The sequence below is a fragment of the Tribolium madens genome, unplaced genomic scaffold, assembly GCF_015345945.1.
Source record: "Tribolium madens isolate multiple individuals breed KSU strain unplaced genomic scaffold, Tmad_KSU_1.1 Scaffold_7;HRSCAF=85;Tcas5.2_LG10, whole genome shotgun sequence".
NCBI lineage: Eukaryota > Metazoa > Arthropoda > Insecta > Coleoptera > Tenebrionidae > Tribolium > Tribolium madens.
The window spans coordinates 8,530,684-8,548,865 of NW_025401050.1; the positions used below are offsets into that span (position 1 = coordinate 8,530,684).

At 28.6% G+C, this 18,182-nt stretch overlaps 1 protein-coding gene across 2 annotated transcripts in view; it reads left to right on the forward strand.

Moving 5' to 3' along the window:
- LOC123010241 (gamma-aminobutyric acid type B receptor subunit 1) overlaps positions 1–18,182 on the forward strand; it is a 175,769-nt gene that overhangs the window by 102,687 nt on the left and 54,900 nt on the right. For both annotated transcript variants that reach the window (XM_044406957.1, XM_044406958.1), the window contains exons 3-4: positions 4,912–5,046; positions 17,273–17,660. In XM_044406957.1, coding sequence (XP_044262892.1) covers positions 4,912–5,046; positions 17,273–17,660 — 523 coding nt within the window. The remainder of the gene's footprint in view (positions 1–4,911; positions 5,047–17,272; positions 17,661–18,182) is intronic.

Genomic DNA, 18,182 nt, shown 5'->3' on the forward strand with positions numbered 1-18,182 from the left:
TTAATAACATATGAATTAAAAAAAAATACTTTTTATGGACTGTTTTGCGTTACTTTACGGACTATTTCCTTCACTTTATGGATAATAAGAATCAAAATAATACACGTAGAAAATAAAACACAAACGTTTTACGAATAGTAAAACTTGAAAATTCGATGTTTGAACCAGAAAAAGGAAACTGTTTTTTAATTTCTTTAACTATTTTGGCATTGCTTTTAGAACTGAGAGAACTTACACGTATTTTAGAAAGTTTGAATAAATATTTTTAACGTATAAAGCATTTTTTTTCCTCTCAACAGATCAACAGGGAATAAAGTAAAGCTTTGTTCTCTCGTTTTTGACTAATAATCTGGTACTTTATTCTTTCAGGAAAAAAATTAATGAATTACCGATTTTTACTTGTAAAATTTCAATTAAATGAACTAAATTTTCTGACAAGTTATTTGAAAAATTTTTCACTTCTGGCGTTATACTTATATTTTTGGGATTATTGGAATTATTTATTCTTTTGATACATAAATAATTATTAAAGTGTAATGAGATAATTGATAATTAAAAACTATTTGTTCGAATTCGGATTAGATTGATCTTTTTTTAGTTTTTATTAATATTTATGGAATAAAAGTTTGTACTGCCAATGAGATGAAGCAAGTATTTACTACACATATTACGAAAATATATTAAAAACAGTTTTTTATTTTAAAAATAATTACTAAATCAGCGTAGTTACAAGAACAATCATAATTAACAATTACAATAACATTGTAAAAACGAATATATCTGCGCAGTTCCAAAGCAAGTCTAGAGCATTTGCTTAATTTTGAAATTTAAAAAACAAATTAAAATGAAAATGACCGTTTTCTTGTCTTAAATGCAATGCCTATGTACTTATTTGGACAAAAACATTCTTACTTTTCAAAACATGAAGCTTTTATTGAAAAATTCAAACTTCCATTATTAGGGGCAAATCGTACGACAATTTTATTTCCACAAAAATTTTCTTTATTTAAGAGTTCTAAATCCTCTGTAAAGTTTTATACAAAACAATTCTGATTTTTTTTGTGACATTTTTTAACTTGACTTTATTAATAGTTAAGTGTAATTAAAAGTTGGGTAATTGAGGCAATTTTTTATTTTATTTGTCTCAGAAGGGAAACTTCCTGATCTTCATTTGAATAACGGACAAGTCGCGAAACTGGAGAAATTTTAACTTGATTAATTAACGAACTATATTGCGATGTTGTTAATCAAATTAGCTGCGGGCCAACTCTGCAAACTAAATTAATATAAGGTTCGATACATTTACAACTAGTGGACATGTAAGGATTTGAAAGTCATTAGAGATTATGAGGATCGTTGTAAATTGAGCTATTGTTTTTTTGTTCTAAATATGTAGTAGTAAAACAGTGAAAAATTGTCCAAAATTGGATTATTATATACTCTTGTTGAGAGCACACAAGGGTCTAACAAGGGAATTGTGGTGCAAACTTGTGGTCTTATCAATATATTATTCTCCCAGGGCTTGATCTTATTTCTGATGTGTCAGTGGCACTAAAATCAATCAAAATTTTAATTAAATAAGTAGCATATGCTCTTATAAATTTCACTTTATCACTTCTATAAAAAAGTTATTGGTTATAAATTTCATATATATTCAAGATGGCGACGTTAACTGTTAGATGCATCATTCTAATAAAAATTTATTCCTGTACTTTGATCACGTAAGCAAAGAAAAAACAAAAGTGTCACTCGACAATATTCAACCGTTCAGAAATAATTTACGGAAACGCTTTTCACATTAAAATAAATGGCATTTTAAAAATGAAACCACTGAATCATATCGCATATTTCAAATGTGTCGACAGAACGCTAGAAGGAAAATTTAAATGAGGCGGCGAAGTGAAATATCTTCACGTATATGTGATTGGTGTGAACAAAAATTGAACGCTTTTGTTCTCCGAAAAATGCTCCACAGGAGGACAAAATTATAGTTCTTTTTTGATATTCTTACTTGTTTCAAAGGGAATTTGTAACCAGTTGTCGAAAATTGCGTTTCTACTCTTTGAAAAAATAATGCTTGTATTGCAAAAAAAATGGAAGTTCTAATGTTTTAAAAATTGTTTTCGTGTTTTTGTTTTGGGTTTTTTTGGGGACTATTAGTAATAAGAAAAAATAAAGTGATTTTGATTTATTAGTAATTAATTTTTTAAATAAAAAATTGTAAACTCTTGCGTAAAGATAACGTATCAAATAATGGTAGTTTACAAATAATAACTTGTTTAATATACATTTAGTCAAATTATAATTTTTAGGTTTATTTAGCTTTAATTAAACAAAATGAATTGTTATTTTTTATCACATCACAGTTTTGTGTAAGAACGAGAATTTTCCTACTTTCTGCACAAATGCCAACGCTCTAAAATTGATTTAAAATTCAAATTGTTGCTGAATTATTGCAAATTTATTACCAAATGGGTCTAAATGTGTATTAAAACACATTTCATTTACTTGCGCTTGGACTTCTTTTCTAAAAATTTAGGCAGCTTGAGTGACAAGATCAAGATCTAAAGGGTTTTCAAAGATCGGCAGAAGAGTTTTAGGAATGAAAATATGTTACAAGATTGCTATAAAGAATACTGATCCAACAATGTATAAAAAACAAAGTAAAATAACGCGGTTTTTGTATTTTTGTTAGTCACATATTTATTAAACGTGACGTGGTGGACTTTTTTAAATACTTTTTTAACTCAGTGCTTTAATATCCATAGAAAATTATAACTTTCAGCTAAGGTATAAAAATCGTGTAGACTAATGATTATTAATACATAACTGAAAAATGAAAATAAAAAATAGAAATTAGATTGACATTTTTATGTATGGTTTTTTAATCAAATTTTTAATTATCGTACAATCGAGCACAAGAGTTTTTGGAATGAAAATATGTTAGGAGATTGCTATAAAGAAAACTGATACAAAAATGTATAAAAAACAAAGTAAAATAACTCATTTTTAATTTGTTGTTTCGCGGTTTTTATATTTTTGTTAATCACATATTTCTTAAACGCGACGTGGTGGACTTTTTTAAATATTTTTTTAACTCAGTGCTTTAATATCCATAGAAAATTATAACTTTCAGCTAAGGTATAAAAATCGTGTAGACTAATGATTATTAATACATTGAAAAAATGGTGGATGCGCCGGGATAGCAAATTATAATTAACTGAAAAATGAAAATAAAACATAGAAATTAGATTGACATTTTTTATTTATGTATGGTTTTTTAATCAAATTTTTAATTATCGTACAATCGAGCACAAGAGTTTTTGGAATGAAAATATGTTAGGAGAATGCTATAAAGAAAACTGATACAAAAATGTATAAAAAACAAAGTAAAATAACTCATTTTTAATTTGTTGTTTCGGTATTTTTATATTTTTGTTAATCACATATTTCTTAAACGCGACGTGGTGGACTTTTTTAAATATTTTTTAGAAAATTATACTTTCAGCTAAGGTATAAAAATCGTGTAGACTAATGATTATTAATACATTGAAAAAATGGTGGATGCGCCGGGATAGCATATTATAATTAACTAAAAAATGAAAATAAAAAATAGAAATTAGATTGACATTTTTTATTTATGCATAGTTTTTTAATCAAGTTTTTAATTATCGTACAATCGGAGAAAAATGTTTTTCCAACACAAATAATGAATAATGAGCGATTTTTGTTTTATAAAGTTTCTCGAAATTTTTCTGAGATAATATTATCATACTTGGCATAACCAAAAATTTTTTGCAATTTTTTTCTGGACTGTGTGACTTTAATTTCTATTTTCACAAAATTAAAGCGCCACTACTGTAGCAAATAGAAAACATATTTAAGATTTTTTTTCGAAAAGATCACTTTTTTATAATGTATTCGGAGAAATCCAACAACACTTAAGGACACTTAGGAAATAAAAAAACATTAATTTTAAACATGAAAGTTGAAATGGATAATATTAATGTGTAGAGAGTTCAAGAGTTTGTGGCATTGAAATTGAATTATTATTAATTTTATTTTAATTATTTTTAACTTTTGAATTAACTTTTGCGGTTGCAATACACAAGTCCTCAATTTGATATGATATAAACAATATAATCGTACTTAAATCGATTTGTACATACAATTAATAGTTTTAACACGAGACTAAGCATATTAAACTCATTGAATACAACAACATTGAAACAAAAAAATGTTAACAAAGCAACAATTAGCATCAATTACGGAGTTTTTTTTCTTCAAGTTAACTTGCTTAAACACGGTAAAATAATTTTTAATAATTTTCTTTGTAAGAAAATATTAAACCAGCAACCCACGCATCAAGCTAAAACGCCGTCAGGCAAATTGTTTCAGGAACACGCCATTAGTTAATTAGTTATTTTTGTGGCTCAAAAAACAACAATGATGATAACGGAAGTAAATCACAGTACCGTTACTCGAATTTTATAAACAAACAAATGAAGGGGAACCAGACATTGATTAAATTAATACTGCTCTTGAAGAAATGAAAGGATTTGTTTGTTGATATCGTTGCTTTGAAAAAACGAGCAATGCCACTTATTTTCGTCTTATCGGAAGTGGGTATTTTTCCATCAGATGTTATTTCGTGTTTTGAATTACATTTCCTATTTTGACATTTATGGTTAACGAACGGTGAATTTTACATTTCTTGGATAAATTATTGCTGATGGTTTGGAAGTGTTATAAAAATTTATCGCATCGTTTTACCAAACCGAAATCAAAACCTAAATTTTTCTTTCCTCATCAGAGCTTTTTGCACATGAAAGAAACGGCAATTCTGTGTTTATCTTTGATGTATATCTTTACGATGAAAAGATCGTAACTCTAATGTATGTAAATTTTCAGTGCGAACCCGGTTTGGCTGCCAGCGTCATGTATAATCTGCTTTACAACAAGCCCCAGAAGCTGATGTTACTTGCCGGATGTAGCACTGTGTGTACCACCGTGGCTGAGGCGGCCAAAATGTGGAACTTGGTAGTGGTAAGTGGAGCTTTAAGCTAATCTAAATGCAGAGCATTTGTTACATACTGCAATTAGCTTGCAGAGATAATTAAGGTAATTACTGTAAAAGAATCAAAATGTTAGGAGATGGGTATCTAGGGAGAGAAACTTATTAAAGGAAATGTGGAGAGGGAGTAACAGATCCAAGAAATGACTTAACAATATGAAAAAGTGAGCAAAGTGGTGTTAATTAAATTGTCAAACTTTTACAAATAACAAACTGAGTCAAAAACTTGAGGTGTACTAATTAAAACTTTAATGCAAATGACAACTGATTAAAAGATGTTATTGTTAGCCGATTTTTTTTTCAGAGCATTTTAATACATTTTTTTAAATTTGAAGCAATACAAATTTGGAGGGTGTTATTTTTATTAAACTTTAGTGGTTTACAAAATTTTAACTTTTAAATTTGTTTTTACTATAAATGGTGGATGCACCGGGGTAAATTTTTATAATATAACCCTTTTTTTGGATCGTTACTCGTAACTGTAATATCCAAAACCAGGAACATGAAAAAAATGTTTAAAAAATTCTTTCTGTCAAAAAATTTTGCCATTTATTTTTTGACATTTGACATTTTTTTATATCTATTTAATGATACTGATGATCTTGTATATGTATTTTTACAATCATTTAGTAAAGGGACAAAAATTTTGCTAATAAAAACCACAAATACTATTGAACAGAGTTACAATTTATGAAATAGCTTCCTTGTTTCCTCTTTAATAGCCTCTAGTAAAAAGCTTGGAAAATTATTTTTCGAACAGAAATAAATAGAGTTAAAGTGCAAACTTTAAACCCTCATAACTTCGAAATTTTTATAGATAAATTTTTTTTAACATTTTTCTCTGGGGCGCGAATTCTGGCGCACCCTGTATATGGTAGAGCCTTGGAAGTAGTGCCGAAAAAAATGAGTACCTACGATAAACATTGCTAGAATTTTCAACACTAAATTTTGATATATTTTTTTAATTCAAAAAATTCTACATATTTTAGAAATGTACTTGTAATTACAAAATTATTTTGAGATAATAATAGGTACGTATTATATTCTATTATGCGTTGTTTTTCTAATTTAAATTACTAATTTTAAAATGTTTTTTTCTGACATTTACAATTTTTTAAAATTACATTTTATTCGAGTTTTTTCTTGACTTAAAAGTATGTACTTTCAACATTTGTCAAAATAACTCTGCCATATGTTCAAAGGCATTTCTTAAAGGCAGGAATGCCACAAACTGATTTATTTACAAATTTCAAAAACTTATGTTTAATACCGGGTGAAAAAAAAGTATGGAACCAACCGTTTTTTGCATAAACAAATTACTTTACGAAAAAATTCATTAGTGCAGTACTATAAAACCTATGATCGTTTTTTATGAATAAAATGTTTCGAAATTCATTTTAATTTTCGAGTTTAGCAAAGCATTTTTATTAATTGGCAACCTAGATTATGACAATTTTTTTATTAAAGACTATGTTAAAAATCACATCTAATTAACAAAAAATGTTTTTGATATAGTAGTTTTTTAAATAAATTTTTAAAGTTGCCTTCCAAGCGGATCACGAAGATCTTCCGAACTTAACCAAAGTTCATGCATTTGGTCATAGGATGGGTCTGTTTTTTTGAGGTGATTTTGGATGGATGAAAAATGGACAAATGGACAATTAGATTAAAATTTTTAATTAAAAAAATTGTCATGGTGGGGTGCTATTTAATTTTTTTTTAAACTCAAAACCTAAAAAAATTTCAAAAAATTTTATTCCTAAAAAACGATCACATTTTTGTTATACTTGACACTGCACTTCGTAAAGTAATTAGTTTATGCAAAAAATGCTTGTTTACTTCTTATTCACCCGGTATAATCAAAGTATTAATTGAAATACTAAATTATTTTTTATTTGACAAATTTTGTAAAATTCCGCAAAGCCTAATTTTATTTAACTTACATATGAAATATTTGTATTACGTTTAGTAGTAACAAAGTTTCAGCTGGGACACCCTGATATTGAACATACAATACAGAAAATAAACACAAATTTAGCAAACATAAAAATTATTTTCGTGTAGATTTTGTATATTGTTTTCCGTATATCTCAGACGTCGTATTTTTTCTGTAAATGTGTTAGGAACAAAGTAGCATCTTTTCAAACAAATATTGAAAATACACAGAAGCAAAACATGACACGTATCAAAAGCTAAAATAATGTGATATTTCCCTCCTCCTTTGTATTTTCTCACGACTAAAAATTCAAGAACAAAATTCCATATAAAAATGAAATAATTTCAGTTATTTTTATAATTCATAGACTTGTAAAGATTTTTGTTTTTTTGTCGCTTTGGTAAATTAAATTCTGTGATAAAGATAACAGTGGTGTCCTGAACTGTCCTCCTTCGCTTCCCCTTGCGTCACCGATAACCTCGGGCCTGGATGAAATCAATAACTGGAATTCTTTGAGAGATATCAGACTCCAAACATTCTTCATTTATCTCGTGGAAGCATCTAATACGATTTTGTTTGTAACGGTGTTGATAAGGAATTTATTTACGAGGATCTTCATTTTAAGAAATACAAGAAAATTCACTTTTATATAATGTGAAATGGCAAGAGACATGTTAAATATTTACTCTTTGTTAAATAAAGTCGGAAACAGTGTTTGTATTCACTAAATGAGTACATACTTGTAAGGAATGCGCAATTCTTGATTTATTCCTCTCCGGTTAATTTCTGAACTAGATGAATTATTTGGCGAGTTTAACGAGAAAAGTTGGGTAAAAAAATTCATCTCTCTGAGTCAATATGTCTGTCTTTACTTCATAAAATTGCTGCATCCTTTTTGTCTCTTTTTGTCAATATTTCAATTAGTTGTTTTGTAATCCTCACATTAACACAAATTATCTCATTCATTTTAGTCGTAGAAAAAATGTCGAGTAAAATAATGAGCCATTTTACTCCCTAACCGCCACAAATGACTCTTGAAAAAGTGATGCGGTGAAAGCACGTCGAATACAGACTATCGCTTTAAAAACTTCTCAGTGATTTTCTCTATTCTATGAGAAAAGTAACAAATTTGTTTCCTCAGTGGTTTCCGTTTGATGAAAACGCAACTTTGCGGTTTTAAATCGGGGATTTTCAATTTTCTTAAGATTCGATGCATATTATGTATCGATTTTCGCTTGCTCTCCGGATTCATAACCCCGAGTTCCATCCGCTGGGTTACTATTCGGTTCATTACTTTGAAGGGATTATCTGCACACCTCTCCAAAAGCTCTAATCGGGTGTGTTTTTGAAAGGGTGTCAGATTCGGAAATCCAATGAACGCAGGCCTTTTTTTATTGCAGAATGTGAGAGCAAAAAACTTTTTCAATATGTTTTTTTTAATAACAAAAGAATTGCATTTTGTGACTTTTTAGTGATGCCTAATGCCTAGTTAATCTTGCCCTATTCATCAACACTTTTCCAAATATAATAATAATAAAATACAAGATTTAATTGGAAAACGTTTCAAAATTAATTTATTAATAGTTGTTTATCTACGACTGTGCCATAACGAAACTCATTTGAGTTGCGTAATGAAGCTTATTATCGCTCTAGTGCAATAAAGTGGCATTTAATATCTTTTTTTTAAACAAAGACTATTTTTATAACCTTATGTATTAAAACTACATCAATTGCCAACACAAAGAGATGTGTTCTAAAAATTCATTTTTACACTTTTTTTAACTTACGCAGTTGTAGATAAAGTTTTGTATGTAAAACGTAAAATAGAGGCTTCACAATTCGCACGCTCTTAGGCTAACTCGGGCTAACTCCTTCGTAATAGTTCCTATATCCTACTAGTTACATAACATAAATAACACTACTTATACATATTTATTCATTAAAAAAGTTATTGTGTTGTAAAAATTAAGAGACCCAGTTTTATACTTTTACAAAATCAAGAAATACATTTTTTTAAATACATTTTTGGTTTTATTAAAAATGCATTTTTAACAAAACCGAAGGTTTTTTTACTACAAACAAGTTTTCCAATTTCTCATGACAAGGATTTATTCAATTTGGAGTTTTGGCATAATACTTTATCAGCTATGAGTGAAAAAAACGTTGCCAAAATGAAGTAAAAATTATTCCTATCACTTTGAGAAAATTCTGGTTTTCTTTATTATCCTTTAAGATTTTTATTAAGCAACAACAAAACATTTTTAAACAAATAACAAATGTCCACTTTAACACTCTTCTATTTCTAAATACATTTAATGTAACGTTTGTCTATTTTTTTGTTGATTTTTAAAAATTGAACAACTTTGAAGACTAACAATCTTTAATAATAGTATATTGAGCAACAAGTTTAGAAAAGTAAAATTCTACTGAACGAGTATTGTGGCATATCCAGTTTTTTGCATTTAATAAGTATTTTGCACTTTGTTAATATTATAAAATTGCATTTTTGAAGTGTTTAAATGACAATTGCAAAATGTTTCTAAATGATATCAAAAAGGGTTTTAGTCTTTGGTTTTAGTAGTTGTTGCAAAAGAAAAGAAGACCTCAGAAAGTTAATTATGAAAGTTTCTTCGTACTAGTTAAGACTGTTTTGATGCAGAAATTGGTTGTTAAGCACTTTTCTAAACGATTTTGTATTCAGTATAGTTGACAATTACTAAATAACAGGCGAAATAGTTATTTACAATAGAGTAATGTAGAATTTTACAGCGCGATAACTTTGTTTGTGGAACGAACCAAATCTAACTTCATAATCTCAACAATCTGAAACTTATTTTTTGTGTTTTGCGTCTTTAACAACGCTATAACATTAACGTTTTACTGCGTTAAAGCTTCTCAGAGTGCGTTAATAGCCTAGTGTATTTTATATTTTAATGTTGGTGAAAATGCTGTTTTAATATTATTTCTGAATTTTCGGTGAAAAGTCTTAAGAATTAATTTCCAGATTATGCACACTCAGAAAAGGCAGTTCGAGTTGAATAACACTGCTACCAATCACCAAAATTTTTTGAATTTATTTTTAATTTAAAAGTCCAAAATAGAACAAATAGTGTAAAACAATTATAGGAGAACAGACAGAATGCTTTCTGTATTTTATACAGGGTGTATTAGAAATTTGTGTGTTAATTTTAACACGTGAAAGAACTCACCAAGTAAAACTTTTCTATACAGGCTGTTCCGTCTAAACCCCACATTAAAAGTATTGGGAGTTTGAATAATCGTATTTGTTTGAAAATTGATACATAGCCATAATGCATTAAGTCCTCCTAAATGAAAATATTTTCAAGATGGCGGCACTTCTGGTTATACCGAAAGTAGGTTTCAACTTTCTTATTTTAAATGGAAAGCTATATTTTTTACTGCGTTTTCATTAGTTTTTCCTACAGCTAAATTTAGCCGTTTTTGAAATATTTGGTGTTCAAAAAATTTTGGATCTACACCTTCCACTTTAAAAATCGGTAACTCTGCTATTTTTTAAAATTTCGAAATTAGTTTTTTGGCGTTTGAAAGAGAAAGTTTAAATATTTCTTCCGGTGTTTTCAGATTTTGAAAAAAAAAATAGCAAACCCTAAAATTTTAAGGGTACTCTTGTAATAATTCAAATGCCCATAACTCAAATTTTCGAAAGGAAATACCCCAATTTTTATTCTACTAAATGGAAGAGAATTTAATTGTGCATCGATCTGTATTTAACATTTCCTATATCTAATTTTAATATTTATTTAATTTATTTTTTTAAAATCTATTACTAGCCACATTCGCTTTCGTATAGTTTGCTATGGAAATCAAAAATGTCAAAATTGTTTCTCAATAAATGTCGACAGTGACTTATTATTTGACAAATAGTGCCAAAATATGCAGAGTCAAAGCTACTCAAACTTAGATTTAATTAATTTATTTTGTATTTATGGAGAGTGTAACAAAATTATGATGTCGTTCAAAAAAAAAATATTTTTTTTCTCACATGTTAGCTTTAAATAATGATCGCATGGTAGAACCTATCAATAATAATTAAGTTTGCATAACTTTGATTCTTCATATTTTGGCACTATTTGTCAAATAGTAATTTACTTTTGACGGTTGTTTAGAGAAAATTTTGACATTTTTTATTTCCATAGCAAACTATGTGAAGACGGGTGTGGATAGTAATAAATTTTCTGTAGTCTTAACAAAAAGTCCTTGAAAATTATTAAATTTAGGTATAGGGAATGTTAATACAGATCAATGCACAATTAAATTTTCTTCTATTTAGTAAAATAAAAATTGGGGTATTTTATTTGAAAAAATTGAGTTATGAGTATTTGAATTATTACAAAAGTAACCTTAAAATTTTGAAATCTTAAAAAATGGCAGAGTTACCGATTTTTAAAATGGTAGGTGCAGATCCAAAAATATTTGATAAACTCCAAATATTTCAAAAACGGCTAAATTTAGCTATAGAGAAAGCTGATGAAGACTCCCTTAAAATAACCCAATTAATCTAAAAACGCAGTAAAAAATATACCTTTCCATTTAAAATAAGAAAGTTGAGGCCGACTTCCAGCATAAGCGGAAGAGCCGCCATCTTGAAAATATTTTCATTTAGGAGGACTTAATGCATTATGGCTATGTATCAATTTTCAAACAAATACGATTATTCGAACTCCCAATACTTCTAATGTGGGGTTTAGACGGAACACCCTGTATAACATTTTGCAAAATTCTTATTAATTGTTTTTATTGTTTTCCCTCATAATTTTGTGTAAACGAACCGTTCAATGTTAATAAATTATCACAACAATGCAGTTCTTTTAATATAGTTACGTTTCTATTACAACCAAAATTCTCTCCTGAGGATGACCACATTGTGATTAAAACGCGTCGTGTTCAAAATAAAAGTTTGGTGTGACGGGTTAAAACGTATCTTTGTTCACAACGAAACTATTTCGTAATTTTTAATTTGATACCCATACGTTTTGATATGTTTATCTTTTCCAAATTTTAAATTAAATTTGAAACCTTTTATTGAAAAATTGCAAATAGAAAAAAAAATTATTATTTAATAAATAATATTTAATAAATAAATAAATGTGGGTACTTGGAACATATAGTTAGAGTGAATTTTTTTTTAATAATGAGGAAGATACATTTTCATTAATAATTTGCTGCTTGACCGGCTTGGTTAACTTTAATACAACTACGTTTAATTAGAATGAGGAGGTTTGTGTTATCTTTGCCGGTCGATAGAAGTGACGATTTCCGAGTTCCGCACTGTCGCGGATGTTTATCCTAGATTAATAGTTGAATGACTGCAATCTCGAGAGCTTTCAGACCGATGAATCATTAAGATGTCGTGAATAATTAGGATACAAATAGGTAAGTGATCAACAAATAGTTTGGAATGAGAAAAATTAAAATGCTGGAACCTCCAGAGATTTGGAATTGAAATTGCTTTTAATTTTTTTGGGACAAAATAGCTTTAATACTGAAAATGCTTAAATTCATTTAAATGTGAAATAAACAGCATTTAAAAGCTGCTGTAATCTTGTTATTTTTACTAAAGCTGACTGAAAATTGAATCAGAAATGAATTTTTTATTATAACGACTTCTAGAATATATTTAACCTGTCAACTGTTATCCAAACAAGTCTCAGATCCGCATTGAAATGTTATCTAATAAAACGCTCTTCTCCTATTTTGTTTTTTTCCTTGAAAAATAGTTTATGTGAGTCGGTTCCAGTTACAAAAACAAATATGTATGTAAATTGGTCGCCAACAAACTTGAAGATTTTCCTAAATGTCATCATATTTCTTACTTTATTTATTCTTACTGTAAAATTAATTTTGAGTCAATTACGTACATGGCGTATGCGAAATGCAAAACTTGGAAATTTTCTGCGCTTTCCCCAGAGAACCGACTTTTCTTTTACAATAAGAAGCATTCAAATATGAAAAAAGACTGCTTCTCTGCAGTCCAATAAATTTAATTTAAAATTACCCAACAGACGTTCCTTTTTATGTTTTTTCGAGTAAAATATTCAAATGCGTATTCGTGTTATTTCGCCAAGGATTTTCTACAAACAAGAACGGCTTGATACTTGAGCTAATTTACATCAAACGGAACAATTCTTCTCAAAGAATTATTTATGCTACGATAGTGTTTGACGTAATTTTGTTTGAAGAGTAAATATATAAGAGGATGCTTGTAATGAAACCCAAATTTCTCTCATAGCGAGTTTTATAAAACGAATGAAATGTTTACCAGATGATGAATAACATCTATCTTCTTTATATTTAGTCAGACCGTTGATCGTCTCGAATATTGTATTTCGACGTCGTGAAAGTTTGATTAAACCACTTTCAACTTTGACTCTGTTTATGGACGAGATACTGAACTTTTATTAAAAATATTGTAGCCTTCTAAGTTAGTTTTGTAATAAAAACTGAAATGAAACCTGAAAAAATCCATTTTAGCTTTTAAGTCTGAAGGAAATTTTACAAGTTGATTTGAATGCATTTCAAAGTACATTTGATCAAGTTATTGATTCCGCTGAAAGCTTTCCAAATTGCATTAAGATCTGACCTCTTTGGAGGCTCTCGTAAAACTGAAAGGGTGCATTAGAAGAACCGACGAGTGACTCTAAAACAATTTACATTAATTTATTGAAATTATATGGGTTATCACAAAGAGACGCGAACCTTCTATTCGAGACGATTCACAATCTGAAAAGGTAATTTCTGGAGTAATTCAATTTTTTATCGTCTATTTTTGCACTGGCGGACTGGCAAATTGGATGAGACTTGAAATGAAAAGATCGGTGTATGTGGAGAGTGGCAAATGATGACTCTACAAATTTTAATTTTGCTTTTTTGTAATGTACACTGGACGCTAAATTTAGGATATAGCTTCCTTGTTTCCTCTTCTGTAGCAAAAAAACTTGCAAATTATTTTTCTAACGGAAATAAATAGAGTCAAAATGCAAAATTTAAACTCTCATAACATAATTTTTTTAACATTTTTTCCATATTCCTGGTAATATGATATTTTTTCTGGGGCGCCAAAATTAACCGGCCAACTAAAATTTTGCAATTTTTCATATTGCAATATTTTTGTTATTTTTTTCTAGGATGTCGACGAATCTCTGTGTTCTTAAAGAACAAACTTTGAGAACACTGTAATTTAATTCAGTAACATTTCTAGTTTTGTCTTCTAAATGTTATACCTAAAAGACAATAGCACTGTTTTTTTCTTTTTTTATACTGTGCTGTAGTGTGCAACAGAGACTAAATTAAATTTTTACTTATTTCAGATTATTGCTTGTTCTTTTCTGAATGAGGATCAATTTGTTTCAAAATTTTATCTGGTGCCCCAGAGATACAAAGCATTCAAAAAGACGTTGCTTTTTTAATGTTACTAAATATGTATATTTAAAAAAACAAACTTGTAATGTCTAGAATTGATAAATGAAAAAATAATTCACATTCAATATTAATTGTAGTAACAATGCCTATTAATATCTGGGCATTGTTGTTACTATGACACCATCGTTATTCCATCACGGACCAATTTGTTGTAAATCCGTTGATTTATCCAGAGATTGTAAAAGTTGTTATGAATACTGAAATTCGAATTATTTTATTGTAAAAATAAAGAATAATAGATTCAGTTTAACACAAATGTGACTATTAAGTGAAATTTCTTCCATCTCTTGTGCAACTGTGCACTTTTTTGCTACTGAAATTATCAATTATTTTTTTAATGTTTCAATATCTTTTTAGTTATTGATTATAAACACCTAAAAGTAAATAATTTTAGAAACACAATTTAGCAATTTTTAAATGCAAAAACTATAAATAGGGTGTTCCATTTAATTTTGTTTAAGTTATTGAACTTTTAACAAACGCCTTCATTTTTTTATTTTTGCCAAAAAAATTTTCCAACCTTATAACTTGTACTTTTTTTTTCTTCTTTGCGGTAGTAGAAAAATATTTTTATTCAATGAATAGATGATAAAAAATACATCCATTGTTGTATATGTGCGATTTTTTTTTGACATTAGATTTCATTGTTGAATTTTACTTTGACATTTATAAATACCGACCAAATTGACTACAAAATTAGTGAGGATTGAATAAAATTTCACGATAAAATTTTCGTTATCTTTTCGAGCATATATAAATTGCTCTCAAAGATAAAATTGAATTTTATCGTCTTGTATAATAAATAACTATTATTGTGTACTCAATGTTAAAGAGTGTTTTTATCTACTACTAATTTCAGTTTAGTGAAATAAAGTAATGTTTATCTACTGTTTATATTTTATCAACTAATTTCAGTAGATAAAGTAGTCTTTTATCATCTAGTGAAATGAAAGTAATTTTTATTTTTTAAGAAATTCCGGTAGATGAGTACAAAATAAAACGAAATATTATAGACCACGATAAAGATTGTTTATCCACTCTTGAAAAAAGTCCACTCGTGACTTTGTCACTCGTAAACTTAACCTTTTCACTCGTAGGTAAAGAATTTCTTTATCGTCTTGTGTAATAAATAACAATTAGATATTTTTTTGTGTAATATTTTTTTTAAATGAATGTTTTCGTCAAAAAACCGTCATATTTTTAAAACTAAGCAAAATCGACCAATAAAACTTTAACTTCAAAAATTGTCGTAAAAATATACATCCAAAAGCGCTAAGAAACATATGGTGTTTCATTTAAAAAAAAACACAAGTTTGTATTGTAACTTAGTTTTAAGACACGCTGTATAGTTGAAAATAATTTTAGGCGATGGACTAGATTAGTATCTATCAATGTCTTATTTTTTTTTAATTTTGCCACTTAAAGTTCACTAATGAATTTTTTCAACACCAAAAAAAGGAATAAATTCGGTACCGCTACCAGTTTTTAGAAATTTGGAAACTAATAGTTCGCAAGCAGGAAGTTAGAAAAAGGGCCCGTTAAAATGTAGACGCAATTTGTAATGCAGGTTTGCTAAGCATTCTCAATTTTTAGCAAAAAATTGACAAGGATACAAAATAAACATGAATAAGAAAGAACCTAGGAAAGAATGCAATTAAATTAGTGTCTTGTGCATCGTTTTTGAGAAACGAGTTAAAAAAGTAACAATTTTGAAATTAAAGCTGAAGAAAAATTTATAAAATGCATCAACTTTGAGCTCATTTCAATAAATTACACTAAATTTATTGCGAATCATCATAATACCCACTTGTATTTTTTGCTAAATAACTTTTTTCTGTATAAACATCCTTTTTCTTCAAAATTTTTGTAGCAAGAATCTCATTTTTGTCCACAACATTGTACTTACTTGCGGTGTGTTTCTGTCAAAATTATTAGCACTGAATTCTGTATTTTGACCTTAGGTAATGATGTCTGTCCTCAGGTATTCAATTATAGGGCTTAAAGAGCAAACAGGCACACAAGATTCATAAAAGTCAAAATTTTGACAACATCTCAATTTGAACACATAACCATAATTTTTTAACAAAATTTCTAGGGACAAAAACAAAGAGCAAACCAAATTTGTGGCTATGGAGACAAGCTGCTACCAATTTTTTCACCAAAATTTTGACTTGGTAATTTCCATTAAAAAAAAACAAACTTTAATTCCTTGGTAAATAAAAAACAGACTTTAGTTAAATCGAAAATTATTGCTTATGTCACCAAAACAGCACAATTACGTCTTTAAACACACAAAGTAGTCTAAAAAACTTGTAACTTCAAAGGATTACAGCAAGTAAAGCGGTTAATTATTAGAAGCTTCCATGCGCCTATTTTGACGGTTTGGCACATTTGGTCTACTTAATATGAGCATTCGTTGAAATTGGACATGTAATGCTTTTTTAAGGTTTATATCTCTCATGTCTCAAGAATTAAAATTATCGAAAATGTAGTACATAATTCAGAAAGAATGGGCAATAATCTGAAATCAGTAAAAACTTAAGTTTGTCTCTCTCGCACACCACAGCTCAGTATAAAAATAAGTAAAAAAACAGTACCTTTGAATTTTGAGTATCACAAAACTAGAAATTTTATTGAATTAAATTACAATGACCTACAAAGTTTTTTCTTTCAACCAAACAAAAATCTATCGAAATCCGACAAAGAATAAAAAGATATTACAATGTGAAAAATCGCAAAATTTTAGTTGTTCGGTTAATTTTGACGACCAGTGTATTTATTATTTTTTTGGCAATTTGCAGTTGTGTTACGGCGCGAGTTCGCCGGCCCTTTCCGACCGAAACCGCTTTCCTACCCTCTTTCGCACGCATCCATCGGCAACGGTCCACAATCCTACGAGGATCAAGCTGATGAAAAAATTCGGATGGTCGAGGGTGGCGATCTTGCAGCAAGCCGAAGAAGTGTTTATTTCGACGGTGGAGGATTTGGAGACGAGATGCATGGAGGCTAATATCGAGATTGTGACGAGACAGTCGTTTTTGAGTGATCCGACGGACGCGGTGAAGAATCTCAAGAGACAGGATGCGAGGGTAATCGTTGGTTTGTTCTACGTGGTGGCGGCGAGGAGGGTGCTTTGTGAGCTGTATAAGCAGAAGCTGTATGGGAAGTCGTATACTTGGTTTTTTATCGGTGAGTTTTTAACAATGTTACAAAAATCGACCAGAAAATTTGATGTAATTTTTTGTGTATTCATTCAGTTGAGAATTTGTAGAGCTAAGTTTTTGCACTGTAAATTGTTGAATGATTACAGTTTACATTCCTAGTTGTGGTTACAGAGCGAAATTACACATCGAGCATCAAAGGATATATTTGTGAATTAAACGACTAAATGGAATTTCAATTTTAGCATTACCTTTAAATAGAATTAATTAAGTTAAATATTGGTCATAAACTGGATTATGAGCTAGATAGGGGTTTAATGATACATTTTATACAAGCTGTTCAAGACTATATAGCTTATTTAAAATTATACAGTTTGATTACGATTACGATAATAATATGCAACGCGAAATACATATAAATTACACAGGGTGAATATAAATATAGAACCAAGCGTTTTTTTAAATCATTTGACGCGAGATAATATAAATTAAAGTAATACAAAAAATTTAATCGTTTTTGGGTTATAGGTTTTTTTTTGTTAAAATTGCA